Source organism: Pongo abelii, chromosome 16 (assembly GCF_028885655.2).
Source record: "Pongo abelii isolate AG06213 chromosome 16, NHGRI_mPonAbe1-v2.0_pri, whole genome shotgun sequence".
Classification (NCBI taxonomy): Eukaryota; Metazoa; Chordata; class Mammalia; order Primates; family Hominidae; genus Pongo; species Pongo abelii.
Genome location: NC_072001.2, coordinates 91,058,841 through 91,075,126, shown reverse-complemented (window position 1 = coordinate 91,075,126; position 16,286 = coordinate 91,058,841). Strand labels below are relative to the sequence as shown.

Here is a 16,286-nt window from a genome sequence, read left to right as displayed (position 1 = left end):
TTCCCCCAAATGTCCTTTCTTCATTCCTGGACCACATCCAGAACACCACTTTACATTTAGTTATTAGGTCTTCTTAGCCTTCTATGATCTCTGACAGTTTCTTAGACTTTCCTTGTCCTTGATTACCTTGATGGTCAGGTTTCATGTAGAATATCTCTCAATTTTGGCTGTCAGTTGGGATATTGGGAAGGAAGACCACAGAGGTGAAAGGCCATTCTCATCACTTCACATAAAGAGTGCATGCTTATCACATGACTTAACACTGATGATGCTAACCCTCATTACCTGGCTGAGATGGTGTTTGTCAGTTTTCTCCACTGCAAAACTACATTCTCCCTCTTTCCGTATACTTTGGAAGTAAGTCAATAACAGTGTACACTCAAGGGATAGGGGGAAGTGAAGCTCTACCTCCTTGAGTGAGGAGTCTCTGCGTAAATTATTCATAGTTCTTCTGTAAGGGAGATTTATTAAACGTAGTACTTTTATTTTTTATTTTTTATTATTATTATTTTTTTGAGACAGATTCTCACTGTGTCACCCAGGCTGGAGTGCAGTGTTGCAATCTTGGCCATGCCCAGCGCTAAACATAGCACTTTTAAAGGAAAAGGTAATATCCTGACATTGAGGAGGAAAATATCTCTTAACATACAGATTTAAGTAACATAAAGGGAAAGGTGAATACATTTGAATACATTAATTTAAAAAATCTATGAGTACTGTATACAAAGTTAAAAGACAAACAGTAGCTTGAGATGACATCATTTCAATGCATATATATGTAACAAAGAATTTGCATACAGAATAAATAACAAACTCCCACAAATCAAGAAAAGAGTAACAACTACACACACACACACACACACACACATATCTATCTATCTATATATATCTATATATAGATATATAGATATAGAGAGAAAGACACACACAAGAAAATGAGGAATGGATACAAATAGGCAGTTCACAGTTCCTTAACTGGGGAAACCCTTATTGAGATGATGTACAACCTCGCTAGTAATTAGGGAAATGAATCTGAAAACTACAAGGAGATAACATCTACCACCCATCAGTTTGTTAGAAAAAATATCTGATATGGGAAGATGGGGTAGGAAGTTCATCCATTTAGTGATTATAGAAATATGAGTTGGTAATACTTTGGGTAAACTTTTAGCAATAGAATTATGTTAAGGATTCAATTACACTAAATTTAGAGATCTCCTCCAAAGATGTGCTTCTCAAATGTTTTTGTGCATAGAAATCACCTGAGGTGCTTATTAAACCGCAGATGTTGATTCAGCAGGGTCTGAGCGTCTTCATTTTTACCCAACTCCCAGCTGATGCTGATGCTGCTTGTCCACTTGCCTGCAGTTTGAGTAAAAAAGCTCTAGAGTAGAGGTCAGCAAACTATCACTCATTGGCCAAGGGCCAAATCTGGCTCTTGCCTATTTTCACAGATGAAATTTTACTAGAACACGCTCATTTGTTTATGTGTTGTCTGTGGCTGCCTTCAGACTATACTGGCAGAGTTTAGTGGTAGCAGCAGAGACTGCATGGTTTGCAAAGCCTAAAATATTTTCTATCTGGTCCTTTATAGGATAAGTTTGCCAACTACTGCTCTGGAGAAATTCTCCCACATGTGCATATAGATATGTGTGTAATAATATTGATTGCAACTTTTTTTGGAATAATGAAAAGATAGAAACAAGTGTCAGTTGGCAGAATAGGCAAATAATTTGTAGCATATTCACATAATGGACTTCGTTAGCTAAAATTAATGAATGGGAGCTACATGTATCAACATGGATAAATCTAGAAAATATCCATTTTTTAAAAGCTTAAACTTACACAGAACAAAACTATAATTTGGTTATGGATATATGCATATGCAGCAAAATTATTTCAAGATTCCTGAAAAGGATAATCAGCTATTTCAGGGCAGTGGTTAGTTCTGGTGATGGGGTAGAGGAGAAACAGGGTTATATGTGGACTTACATGGGTTCTCAGCCATTGCAGTAATGGATTATTTGTTTAGAAATTTGAGAAGAAGATATTGAAATATTATAAATTGTTAATGCTGGAGGTAGGCACAGAGTTTCTACACTTTTCTGATATTTTAGATATTTCAAACATTTGAAAAGAGTCAAAAGACTCAGGAAAAAATATACTAAATACAAAGACAGATATTTTGAAGTGCAAGGAAGGCAGTGAAGATAGATTATTAATACCCGAGATTCTCTCTACTCTCAGTTAAGCAAGAAAAGAAGATGCTCAGCTATTACAAATTGTTCCTTATATTAGTGAATTCTGAGAATGGTAAAGAACTTTTTTTTCCATATGACTAATATTGCTCCATGGCTTATGAAGTATTATGATTCTAAGAGGTCACTTCACACATGTTATGGAGTAGAAGGATTTTCACTTTCTCTGGGGACTAACATTTCACTCCTTTAAGCCAAGATCAGCTTATCACTGGAATAGTCTTAGTGATGCCAAGTGGCGGGTGGCCCCCCAGCACACCTCCCCCGTTCTTTTGAGTTAGAGCCTTGAAATACTCATCAGGGACAAGCTGTGAGAGCCTTCAAGATCCCTTCAGGAACGAGCCTTTTGCTTTTGTCTGAGAATGTCAGTGGTCCATGCCCCTTTATCTCAGCCAGGCATGGGTGTCCTCCCCCTGTGACTTCCTGTGGGCATGACGCCATGAGCTAAATTGTAGTCGGAGTACACTCAGCCTCAGCCCCCTCCCTCCGAGCATCTGCACACAGCTGGAACCAGACTTGGCAACCGTGGCATGCGGGCCAGGACAATCTCAACACTCATTTTCCCAGCAGCATTGAGGTGACTTTATAGGAAGAGGTGGCCCATACTGAAGTTGGGGGTCTCAGTTCAATACTCTTAGCTACACAGTTTACAACAGGGACATTTTGGTTCCAAGTACCTTTCAATATTGTATAGAACCCTTTGAAATGTGTTTGTTATTAGGAACACTTTGGGTCCAATTATTCCCCCATGAAATGTACAGCTATATTAAAAAGTCCTGCTTCTTGGCATTCAACAACCTTTTGTCGTGTGCCTTATACATGTCAGGCAATGCGGAAGACACAGCCAGTGGATGACATGAGTGCCACCTTCTCTCCCAGCAGTAGCTTTTTCCAGCATTATGCTTCAGCATGGTGTCTTGTTGGGAACCTGATTTCTGACCACGCTTGCTTCCCTTACTCATACAGTTCAGTTTCTGAGCTGTCTCCCCCTTCTGAGATAGGTTTGTCCCTCTGCTGTAGGTTTCCAGCCACTTCTTTATCATTGTTAGCCATGACCAGAGGGAGCATAAGTTTGGCATTTTAGGGGCATTCAACAAGGCTTGCAGAGATGGGATTTCCTGGTCTTAATGCACAGCCTATAACCTAGTACAATAAACATAATGTTTGTTGTAAAGTTTAAATGTCAAATGTAAAGACAAGCCATGTAGGTACTGTAAATAAGTGCAGGGGTGGAGGATAATAGGAATTGGTGGAGAATATGGCAAGCTGGAGAACACACACTCACACATCTCATATAAACTGAGTGGCTACTGCAGTGGGTTATCACTGTGCAGTAATTCTGGCCCAGGATTGCCAGAACTCTTGGACTTTCAAGGGAAGCTAGAAATGGGGATATTTTAAATGTGAGATCTCCCAAGTTTTAAATGCTGGCAACTAAGCAACAAATTTTTAAGAAGACCATTTGTGTTAAAAAATAGAATAAAAGGCACATCGTAAGGCCATATACAGCCTGTGGGTTAGGTTTGCAATCTCAGAATAATGAAAGAAATAACCTGAAAGTTTAAAGCAGCATAGTCTGTGGCCAGCAAGCCTAGGCATCTGGGGCTCACTCACCTGGGCCAGTGCCGCCATCCTTTTATTGAATCCGATGGCACGAGAAGAAAGAACTTAGACTCAAAAAAGCGATAACTACACCCAAGGAAAAGATACAGAACAAATCAATCATAACCATAGCCCAGGCACCATTAGAATGCCTTGATGATCACCTTCCCACAACCTTAGAAGGGCCACCATACAGGCAAGAAAAGAAGCAAGAGACATGTGTCTATGAGGAATCCTTTCTTCACCAAGACACACTCGTTTCTGTCCATGCTTGTTTACACAGTGGCCTGGGGTGGGTGCTCAGGAAAGAGTTCCACTGGGTACCGTGCTTGGCTTACCAAGGGTATTCTCAGATATTCCACAACCCTTGGTTAGGGTATGACTATATTTTAATTATCCATCTCTCCATACTCATTACTACCTCACGTTCATGTGGTCATTTTTCATCCTCTCTAGGCTGAACTCCCTGAAACATCATCAAAATGAAGGAGTCCGTGAGCAGACAGAGTTTGGGGTTCCTTATCTGGAAGGTCCCAGTGCATGCGAAGTGTCATTGTGAGGGTGGGGGTGAAGCCACCAGGGATAGACTTAAACCAGGGTTGGCCAGAGGAGGGAATGACAGGGTATGGTGCTGCTTACCTTCCTAACTAAGGAAGCTGTTAATGAGGTAAGAAGGCCCTGCCCTCTGTTTAGAACTTGTTGAAGTGGCCAGAGTGAGAGCCCTGCTTCCCCCAGAGAATGTCCTTACCATCACTACCTTGACCTCCATTTCACCCCCTTCCTGGATATTGGTTTTCCACAAGTGAGATCCATATTGCAAAGTGGTTAGTTGCAAGGACTTTGGAGGTATGAAGAGCTGGATTCAAATTTAGACTTTGCCACAAAGTGAACTTGGGGCTGTTTTTCCATATTATAAAGGCAGTTTTCTCCCTTGTAAAGTGGAGTTAATACTGTCCACCTTTTGGGGATGTTGAGGTATAAAGAACTAACTGTAGGTGATACCTGTCACTGGCACTCCCTTATATGGGTCTGTGGATTCCAGGGCTATCAGCAACATGTCTGATGGTAGGATTGGCATAGTTGGGTGTTGCTCGGGGCTCCCTGCTCCATTCCATGCCTACCTGCAATGGGGTTGAAAAACATCTCATCTCTTCTTGCCTCTTGGGGGAAAGGTGGGAAGGTTGTGGAAAGTGTGGCACCCTGACTGGGGTGGGATGTCCTTCCCACTGCATTGCCTTCTGGCTCCCTGTCAGTCTACCACCTAGGGCCCCAGCGCCCGCACTCCTGTGTATTTCAATCCATGCTAGGGTACAAAATGCTTTTTTCCACAGCCAGTGCTATGTCAGTGCTAAGGGTTACTGTGACATAGCAACTTGAAGATGATGAATGAATACATTTGAAGAGGGAATGTTTGAAAATAATTCTATAGAACTCCATTTGGTATTGGGACTATTGTCTAAACCATAACCTAAACTACTTTATGCAGTTAGGTAATAGTCTCATCTCAGATACCAAAAGGAAGAAGCAGAGACAGAAGGAGAAGGAGAGGTCTGTGAGAATCCAGTCAGGTGGAAAGAGTGTAGGCAGAAGATGCAGGGAATACCTTCTCCCTGGTAGGTGCTGGGCTGGAAGCTCCAGAATCCCAAGGCCAGAGCACAGGGGTGAAACCCCAACAAGGGAGAGAGAATTAGAATCTGCAAGAATCTCAGAAAAACAGGTTTGAATGTCTTTTTGTGTGGCAAAACCATGGGAACTGACCTTTCCTTGCTGCAGTCAATATAAAGGACTTGGCTTTAGAGATTTAACCAGCTCTTGACTGAATAGGATTGGCTCCAAAACCTCTCATCTGATCGTATGGGTGCTCAGTGCCCCTTCTCCCCTAAGCTGCATTTACAATGTCCCTCCCTTTCCCAAAAAGATCCCAGAGCCCTGGCTTGCTTCTCAGGGAAAGTATTCTTAGAAGATCCCTGAAGATCCAGCTCTGTTCTGAATTACAGAAAACCTACAGGTACCTTTGTGCTGAATGTTTTGGGGAAAGCTGTTGACAGACAGAGGAAAAGGTCAGATGTAGCGGGGTCTGTGGGCCTCTGGTGGGTAAGGCCTTCTTTGGAAATGCCTTCGATTTGCCCCTCTTCAGCCTTTTCTTCACCCATTTACCCCTTTACCAGTGTCCACTGTGGTTCTGGGCTCCCCTGCTCTTCCCCCAGTAAATGCCTTTTCCTTTCTGCTCAGGGGTTGTTCTGAGACAGAGGGGGAGGAATGGAGGATTTTGGAGCAGTGCCTCTTATGCTATCAGGCTTCAGCTTTTAGAATCTTGGAAAGACTCCACCTGGGAAAGAGTTCCAGAGAAAACAAACTTCAGATCCCAGCTCATATGGGAAAGGGCTCATGTTCACGAAGGCAGCTTTGGGGACCTTGGCAGAGACTTAGGCGGGCTTGGCCCTGGTCTTTAATGGATCTGACATGGATCTTTCCAGGGCCCACGAATGCTGCATGGTCTCCAAAGGAGAGTTCACCCTCAGAAGCTACAATGATATCTCTTTATAGAAGTTGTAGTCTTCAGGTCTTCAGTGAGCCAACAGCTTTTGTTTTTCCAATGGTTTATGCCCTAACAATGGCAAGGAAGATTTTAAGGAACCAAACCCCACCACCTCCTTTCATCTCCTCATCATCCCCTCATCATCCCCGCCTTGTCACATTGCTTTCCTCTTGAAAATTAGCTGAATTTTTTTGATGGGATATTAGGAGCCAGAAAGAGGGTCTTGGGTCCAGGATTATCTCCCAAGTCAGAAGAAACATCCGTCCAGGCCCAGGAATGACACTCTGAATGGCAATGATGGGCACAATTTTGAGACATTCTGGTCCAAGAAGGAAAATGGGGGGCAAATATGTTAGGAAAAGTGCAGGACAGAGTTCATGGTGATGGTGAATCTTTCTTCTCTGACTCTAACTTGTGCCATTTCTATAATGCCAGGGTGAGATTCTTAGGATCTAGATTTTATGCGTAAAATAAACCAGCTGCCCCTACAGGCACAGCAGAGTGGGTACAGGAGCTGAGAACACCTGGATTTCTGTTTCTGGCATTGTGCACTTAAGAAAAATACTTTCCCATGTTTTTTGCACTTGGGGTTTAATACTGACCATTAATTCCCCCATGTCTGCCTCTTCTGCCAGGGGTCTTTTCAAACATAGACAATCATGGGATATTAAACTTGAAGGACAATAGAGATCATCTAGTCCCATCAACTCACTATATATATGAGGAACCTGAGGTCCAGAGTGGGGAAGTGTCTTACCCAAGGTCACATGGTGAGTTACCTCCTTTGACGTCTTTGTATACAGTAAAGACCCCTCCCCTAACCAGTTTTGGTTCTTAAGACCTTAAGACTCATCAAGCCTCCATATATTTCGTGGACTGAGGTATGACTAGGTGCCCAGCACGGGATTTGGTACTAAAAAAATCCCTTAAGTTAAAGGAGTGTCTTCCAAGGGAGGAAGCTTCATAGGGCCTAGGTAAGGGCTATGGGAGAAGCAAGAGAGGACCATGGCCTGGAAAGAAACAGTGGTATCACAAACTTTCTCAGCAGGCTGCCCAGACCAATGGCCTTCCTTCCCTTTTCCTTCATACCCAAAAGAACCTTTATCTGGGGTCAGGGCAGGGATGCTATCTCAGAAACGTCTCACCTTGAAAGTGAGCCTCCCTTCAAACATGATGTCATAGGCAAGGAAGGTTTCCTTTATCTTCACAAATCTGACCCCACCTCCTTCAGAGGAAGGGGTCCCAGCACCCCAAATGACTCAATACTGTTCTGTCCATAGCATGTCCTGGGCAGGAGGAGAGGAAAGTCTCAATGCAATCAAATTTGGTTTCAAGTTTTTCCCATCATATTCCCAATGTCCAGAGGCCCCTTATGACCTCTACATTCCTGAGCATAGCTTCCATAAAAAGATAGGCTTACTCTGTGCATATATTCACACACACATACACATTCAAACACACACATATGTGCACACACATATATTCACACATACATGCAAACACACATGGAAACACACATACACACACATCTACATGCAAACACACAAACACATCCACAAGAAAACACACATGTACACATGCAAACACACACACCCACATACAGATGCACACAAGCACAAATACACATGCAAACACACACATGCAAACAAATACACGCATGCAAACACACACGTGTACACATGCAAACACACACATATGCATGCAAATGCACACACACACTATTTACAGACACTTTTAAAATCTGTAGTTGATTGAGCAACATCTTTCCGGAGATTTTATTAGGAACTCCCGCTTTTCAGGACATCCTAACTCAGTCCATGGCTGTATGGCCAGAAAGGAAATGAGCTGTCATGGAAGTCCTCCTTGCTCAAGGCAGCATGTGGCCTGGGGGCCGCCAGTGTTACTCCTCCAGGGTATTTTCCTCCCCTGTAAGATTTGGAAAGATGGCAAGGCTCAGAGATCAGCCATTAACTCTCTAAACCTTCCACAGACCTGTGGTGTGAGGTGAAAAGGTCAATGAGAAAGAGCTTGTAGGCTTGGGAGTATAGCATCCCCACCTGCTGGTGTGGTCAGAAGTGGTCTATGTAATTTTAGCTCCTAGAATTAGAAATGCCCTTCTGGTATCCTTAAAGAACGTCAGTTCTGAGAAAGCATAGCCTTCTCCTCCCATCCCTTAGCCCCTTAGTGACCCTACAGTGCATACCCCTTCTCCGACACACCCCTCAGCTCATCATCAGGGGCTCCTCCTTTCAGAAAGATGCTTATAGACTGAGACCCACTTAGATGAGACCTCTCCTCCTCTTCCATGATAATCCAAGGCCAAGCCCCCAAAGGTTTTGCTCCCTTCCCTTCCTTGGTTCAGTGGAGGCTGCAGCAAAATGGAATGTTTGCAGTTTCTCTGACCATGCAGGGTTTTAAGTTAATCCCCTCCTCCTATCCTTCCCTTTTGCTGACAGTTCTTCCCCTTTCAAGCTCCCTCTCTATTTCCCCTTCTAGTTTTGATCTTATTTGGGGGTTTTGGTTTTTACTTTATTTTGCTTTTTTCTGTTTTTTTTTCTTTTTGTTTTTTATAGGTTTCAGAGAAATTATGTTGAATCCAATAAGCCTTCCCGGACATTCCAAGCCTCTTAACCATGGCATCTATGTTGAGGATGTCAATGTTTATTTCAGCAAAGGACGTCATGGCTTTTAAAAACTCCTTTTAAGCCTCCTTGTTTTGATGTCACCTTGGTAGGCTGGGCCCTCTGAGAGGTTGGAAGCTCTAGGCATTGTTCTCTTTGGATCCAGGGATGCTAAGTAGAAACTGCATGAGCCACCAGTGCCCCGGCACACTTTAACACCACCAGATGGGTGTTTTCCCCCATCCACCACTGGCAGGGTTGCCCCTTCCCTCCAATCATCACTGTGCTCCTTTTTTCCCAGCCTGTGAGGCAGCTCCTGCCACTATCTTTAGAGCCAATAAAGAGAATTAAAAACCTGTGCACCAGGAGCATCTTTTAAATACACTAGCCATTCTCTTGCTTTACAAAAACAACCTAACCATCACAAGAAAGCCTGATGAAGTCCAGCCATGCTCCAGCCTCACTTTCCCTACTTGGAAGCGTGGGGTCTCCCTGGCTCTCCCAGGATACCATGCTGTCCTCTTAGTGACCTCGTCGCCCTGCAACCTCCAGTGGGGAAGAGTCACAGACAGCACCTAAGCAGAGGTGGAGACGGCGCGGTAAGAGGAGGGGGAGCCAGGCTCAAGTATTGGCACCAAGTTAGGTCTCAGAGGAAAGAATGGAAACCAATCACTTTACATTTTTATTTTTATTTTCGGTGGAAAAATCATCCTTTTTTGGGACATACTTGCCCCCTACTTCCTCTTCTCTCTGGAATGGCTCACAATGAGTGCGATATTAGAAAACTCCTTGCAGAGGAGAGTTTCTCCAGGCTCTTCCTGGGCCCTTAGATCTGCAGTTCTGACAAGCTTTGGCTGCAGGAGGTTTTACCCATGAACTGGCCATCCTACTAGGACCACAAGGGACCAAGGGAATCAGGGACAAAGGCCCTTCCTGCCAGCCCATGATCCCGGGATTGGCTCTCTTCCCCTACTTCCACTTATTCTTGACTCTGAGAACTTTTGGAACCCAATGGAATCAGCATTTCAAGGTCAAGATGAACTGAAGGGGAAGAGAAGTAAAACTTGGCCTCCTCCAGCCCCTCTCATGGCACCAATGGAAGTGTCCTCCTGTTCTCTGGTCAATATGTGTGTTTACTTTGCTTGCTTTGACTCATGCCTTACTCCATGGCCACTCTCTCCCAAAGAGGGGGCTCGCTTCCCCCATTTTCAACTTGATCTACTGAGGAGAGGGAAGGGGGTGACTTTCCCTTCTTCAGTAGGAAAGGCACATTTGTAGGGCCTGAAAGTCTCCCGTATTTGCTGACTCATTGGTGGAGTAGACTTCTGGCTCCCAGTTCCACTGGCCCATGGGGCCTCCATTGTGTGAAGTCAGCATAGGCTGCCCACCTAATGGTGGAGAGCATGAAACTGGGAGCATCCTGTGGGGGGCTTGTGGGGGAAAAGGTGGTTGTTTTAACCCACCATTGTTTTGGGGTGGTGTTGCACACTGGTAGAGAATAGAGTCTATGCCTTTGGCAAATTTAACTGGGAGTTTGGATTCCCACTTAAGGGTTTTACTTCTTGGGTCCTGTGGATGGTGGTTCTTTGTGTCAGGATCCCAACCCGATTCTGCAAATGCCTCCATGGGGTTTAAAAACATGAGGCTTTCCAAGTTCTTGCCCAGTATCTGGGGCAGCCTCCAGAGTATCACCTGGGAGTTCAGGTTCTCTCCAGGGCTCCAGGTGTGTGTTTATCTCGCCCCCTCCAGCTCTCCTCGTCCTGCTCCCCATTGCTCCATGTCAGGCTGTCCCCATTATGCCCTGCTGATGCTTTGGGTCCAGGGCCTCCTCCGAAGTGTGGCTTTAAGGAGTAAGCTTGAGGATGATGTTTTTAATTATTGTAAATCATTACCTCATTTCCAGCCTCCCAGGCTCCATCCATCCCAGCATCTTTTATTCTGCCATTTTCCTCACCTTGTGCTATGACAATGGGGCGTTGTGCTTCCACAGAGACTTATAGGAGTGTTCAGTGTATAGTTTCTTAATAAACACTTTATTTTCTAATGAAATGACTGAATCAGACCTCTTATTTGGAAATTTTGCAAAAACATTCAAAATACAGAAATTCCAGAGTACCTGCATTTTTTCCTGTTTTCCTGTTACTCTTTTAAAGAAGTTTCTTAGTTAAGTTCTATGTTAACAAAGGTGTTCACAATCTGTTCCATTGGTTGCTTTCATTGAGAGTCTTCCAGATAGGTTAGGCTCATACAGTAAAGTGCTTTTTCATCGTATTGAGAAAGAATCAGAGGCTCAGAGAGGTTGAATGGTTCACCCAGGGTCACACAGTGTGAGAGGTGAAAGCAAGATTCAAACCTGACTTCTACAGACACTACTCAGGCCACTGAGACCCTCACTCCTTTGGTAGCTGGGGAATGTTCTGTTGTCTGAGCAGCCAAGGCTCACAGAAATCTTCTCTTGAGAGCTGATATATGGGGGTCTGAGAGTGGGATTGGGGATCCTTTATCTTTGGTGCACCAGCAAAGCCAGTGGGGCTGTCCCTAGGATGGAGTGGTTTTGTATGTTCCTGTGGATGTTGGGAAAGTGACCTTGCCCAAGGAAAGATGGGGCTTTGGGCGTACAGGTCAACACACTTGTCATTCAGAGACACACTCCCTTTCATGCACACACACACACGCACACACTCAGGTGAGCCACACTCTCGTGGCAAGTTTCATGTGGGCTGCCAGGAGGGAGAGGCCAAAGAGTAAAATGCTTAGATGAACTGGCACATCTTTGCACCCTTGGACCCTGGCACTGACACAGCTAGAAGAGTTGAAATGCTCCCTGTAACTTGCCCTCTTCCTTTCAGGAAGAGAGGACACTGTGAGGCCCTGTATGCAGGAGAGACGGAGCAAGAGTGGAGGTTGCAGGCTGGGAAAGGGCTCCTGGGTGGATCTGAATGCTTCACTGGGCCCCAGTAATCCTTGATGGAGCTCAGTCATTGAGGAAGTAGAGATGAGACAAGTAAAGTAACGTGGAAGAGCTCATGTTCCAGTCTGACAGGAAGTTGATCAGGCTAGGTTGGTGCTTTTCTATATACCCTCAGTTGCTTTATCTTCTATTTAAGTCTGGTTTGGTTTGAGACCCCCTTATGCCAGATGGAAGCTCCTTCTCTCTAGAGTGGCCTGGGTGAGGGGTAGACCAAGCTCTGCATTTATCTCTTCTTAAGGGTTCCAGGGAGAAAGAGTTGGAACAGGGATGCCTGAAGGGTTGGGGCTGTCCTGGGGACCATGAGGAGAGGCACTGGTTCAAGGGAAAACTTTCATTTTTAATATAGGAGAGATTTGAGCTTTGTTTTGTTCTGATGCTTGGAGCCTATCAGTGTATGGGAGAAGAGATAATAGATAAAAATGGCCCCTGAGAATATGAGAAGGAAAAGTATCCACAGCTCAGGAGGAGGGGATAGCATTGGCCTCATGGAGGGAATGCTCTTCCCATAGAGCAGGAGGCAAAAAGAGGAAAGGATGTGGAATGTCTTTTCAAGGTGATAGGGCAAGGAAGTGAGGGAGTTCTTGTCTGGTGGCTTCCATTTTGCCTATAAAGAATGAGGCAAGGCCTTGTGCTGCTAGTGAGAAGACCCAAGGAGAGTTGGAACATCTGAATTGACAGGGGAAGAGACTATGGATGACTATGGGGATCTATGGAAAGGTTGCTGGACAGAATGAGGAACCAGCTGCGATTGGAGTCTAGGCCTCCGTTTTCCATGTTTTACTGCTAGTTGTTGAAGTCTCATGGCATTTACCCCAGGGTTGGTGCCTCTAGGGAAGTCAGAGCTGGTACAGGGCAGATGCAGAGAGCTGAACTCAGCCCAGAAAGATGCCAGTTTGGACTGGCCTCAGTTTAGGGTGGCTCAGGGAACCAGCCAGTCCTGCAGCTCCCTGACCTCCTGCATTCAAATGTCACCAGCAGGATTTCACAGTAGCTTTCTCAGACCTTAAGCTTACATTTTGGTCCTGTGGGATTTTGCTGCACAGATTGACAGCTGACTCAGTTCACGAACCCACGGTGCTTGCCAGGTGCTCTCTGGATCTTCATTCTAGAGACGTGGTTGACAGGTGCTGGTTCTGAAGCTTAGAGAATGAGAAACTCAACTGTACCAATAAGATCTTGTAGAACAAGGTGAAATTCGATCTAACACATTCCAGGGACATGCCCTGGAGAGGCTGGACTCTTTTACTAGCATTACATGACCAGGTCCTGGAACTAGTTGCCAAGCTCCCAGGAATGGGTTTACTGTGGGGCATTAATAGTAATAATTCTATGTATCTTATGAAGCACTTACTCAGAACCAGTCACATTTTACCCACAAGGAAGCTGAAGCTCAGAAAGATTGAATAACTAGCTCAGGTTTCCACGGCTTGAAACTGGCAGAACCAGGACTGACAGGGGGACTGCCTGACACCTCAAAATGCTTTTGGCCACTCTGCTGCCCCCGAAAGTAGCACATCTTCTGCTCCTGGAAGGCTATGATTGTGGAACACCTCCTAGGTGCTCCCCCCCAACCCCACTCCACTCCTAAGACAGAGAAGTCTGTCAGGTGTCTTCAGGGATGAGCACCATCCCTGACTTCCTTCTGGAACTTTTGGGACAGGGTGATTTTAAAGACTAGAAAAGAACATCTGCAACGTTGTTTCCTCTCATTGTAGCATTTAGTGACTTGGGGGTGTATGAAAGCATGGTTGGGCTTAGATCTGAGATTAATCACATGTCTTACAGTTGGTGAGATTCCCAAGCAATGATGGCCTTTTTGATATTGGGGAGGACTTGTTGGATGAGACCAACCTGATCCTTAGGATAGCAGTTAGGCTGCCCAGGTCTGGGCAAGGGTGAGAAGCTTCAGATAGGAAGGTGGTAGAAGAAAGGATGAGACCAACCTGATCCTTAGGATAGCAGGTTAGGCTGCCCAGGTCTGGGCAAGGGTGAGCAGCTTCAGACAGGAAGGTAGTAGAAGAAAGGGCCTTGTCTGACTACCCACTGTCACTTAACCTTTCTTCAACACACCTCAAAGACCTCCTGATATGTCCAAGCTCAGCCATGCAATGCTCACCCTAAAAAGACCAAACACGAATCAGGCTCAATTTGGAAGTCAAGAATCTGATCTCTAGCCACCTCTGTCTCTTCTTTTGTGTGGGAATCCCTTTCTGCAGCCAAGCTCCCAGCAGCCACATCCTCACCTCCACCTCCCCAGCCACAGGTGTGACCGCAGCACAGCATTGGGCTGTGACACATCCCCTGGCTCGTCCCAGTTCCCTCAGGTCAAGCCCAGGCATGAGCAAAGGATCAAGCATCTCAGATACAATGGTGAGGCAGCAAGGGAGGGTTGGATGCCACGGGAAAGCTCAGGAGTGGGCAGATCAATGCAGGATGACTTCATTGTTGTGTAGCTTTCTGCACGGAGCCAGACATGGATTAGGCAAAGAGCCGGAGCCTTTGTTCCTTCAGGGTTTACTGACTCCTGTGCTCTGGCTAGACTCGCACATTGCTGCCAGCGTGACTCTGAAAGCAAGAGCAAAATGAAGGTGGCAGGGAGGGAGAGACAGGGAGGGGGAGAGGGGCGATGCTGGCTGCTTGGAGTCTTCTCTGTGAAGGGCCCAGGAAAAACTCTTAAGCGTGACAGCAGAGATGGGAGGAAGGTAGAGAACGATGGGGAGTCTGGCTTCCATCTGGACTGTCCAGCAAGGGCCTGGAGCTCTCCTCCTCCTCTCTCCCAGCTCTCCCCCACCCACCACATTGCCAGTCTTTAATGCTGGCTGATGTGGGCGAAGCTGCTTGCAGCCTCCAGATTCCTTGGATAGCTCTGGTTCTGCATTTTGCCTTTAGAAATCCTACTGTTACCACCCCCTGTACTTCCCACCTCCCAAGAAAACCTCAGCCTAGATCTGACAATATATTTCCAGAGCTAAATAAGACTCCTTCTTCAACCCTACTTGAACCCAAAAGTGAGTTGAAGGAGACGTGCTGGCAAGAGATAAGTCCCTTGTCTGCTTTTTTGGGTGGTTCTGAAATTCCATCAGGATTCTGAGGCCCTCTTGGGTAGGACTTTTGTTCCAATTTCTCCTACTCAGTGGATAAAACTTCCATAGAGTGACCCCAGTTTCCCTTGAAATTAAATCTTGATGAGGGAAGAGATTTCTGCATGGGTGATAAGGTCTAACACCCCTCTGCATTTTTGCCCCTTTTCATTTTGGCACATTTTCCTTCTATCACAAAATATCTGGGTGTTTGTGCCTGAGAGAGCTAGATCTTCTCTCCTCATTATGCTTGACTTCTGGGTGGGTGTGAATGCATTGCTCAAATATTCTGTATGCTCCTGGGCCAGGATGGTGAGGAATGACAAAAAATGAGGGGAACAAGGAAGATATCAGAGGCAAACCTTTGACTGGGGCATGCTCTGCTTTGAGAGAAGGGAACAAGAAAGACAGGAGAACTTCTGAGGAGCACAGATCCCACAGGGATGTAGAAGGTATGGATGGCTCAGATTTGGTGTCAAAGGCCTCCAGCCCAGGTCTGTGTGGGTTGTATCTGGGAAGGAACTTGGAACTCTGGGGTAGAGGAAAAAGGCAGGGTTGCAAGTTACCCAGAGGACTGAGCTGTAGAGAAATCTTAGCTGAGGGCTCTGGTGGGACTTTCAAATCAAGATACATGAGCCTTCCACATGGGACCAGATGGGCACCTGGCCTTCTCAGGATCGTGGTATTTTCTCATGACCCTCTGCCAAAAGGATCCTCTCAAAGCTTCTCTTAAATAGATGAACCTGACTTTGATTTACCTATGGGTGGAGACTGGGGCCTTTGGCATAAGTCAAGACGAATGGAGCTTGGCTTTTCTGAGAGCCAAAACCCTCGAGCAGTTCTCACTTCACACCCTAAGAGTAATGTCTGAGTTCGGAGGGGTGGTCAAAATCCCCTGCTCAGCTATGGAGAGGGTTTGCAGAGCAAGGAGTGAGGCTGCCCAAAGGCATCATTCCAGAATGGCAGTCCCTGACTTTTGCCTTCTTCCAAGTTTGAGGGACAGAACATCATCTCACCTCAGAAAACACTACCAAACCTGGCTTTGGTAAGTAATGCTGGAAGCCTTGGTGGATTGCAATGATGACCAGCTTGTCTGCATGGCTGTCTTTGCCTCAGTTTCTGCCACCTGTGTGCTGTTACCACGGCAGCACAATGAAGCCTAGCTCTGCCGTTGGAGACCTCACTGGAGCAAGTGACCTATTTCCCTGAAAAAGA

At 45.6% G+C, this 16,286-nt stretch overlaps 1 protein-coding gene across 5 annotated transcripts in view; it reads left to right on the top strand.

Moving 5' to 3' along the window:
• Nucleotides 1–16,286, top strand: part of NTRK3 (neurotrophic receptor tyrosine kinase 3) — a 392,667-nt gene that overhangs the window by 278,532 nt on the left and 97,849 nt on the right. For 3 of the 5 annotated variants that reach the window (XM_063716294.1, XM_024232832.3, XM_054531809.2), the window contains 2 exons: nt 7,035–7,169; nt 8,973–11,069. The exons of the other annotated variants lie outside the window; for them this stretch is intronic. In XM_063716294.1, the coding sequence (XP_063572364.1) occupies nt 7,035–7,169; nt 8,973–9,091 (254 nt within the window). In that variant the 3' untranslated portion in view covers nt 9,092–11,069. Of the gene's footprint in view, nt 1–7,034; nt 7,170–8,972; nt 11,070–16,286 lie in introns of those variants that run through there. 5 annotated transcript variants of the gene reach the window in all.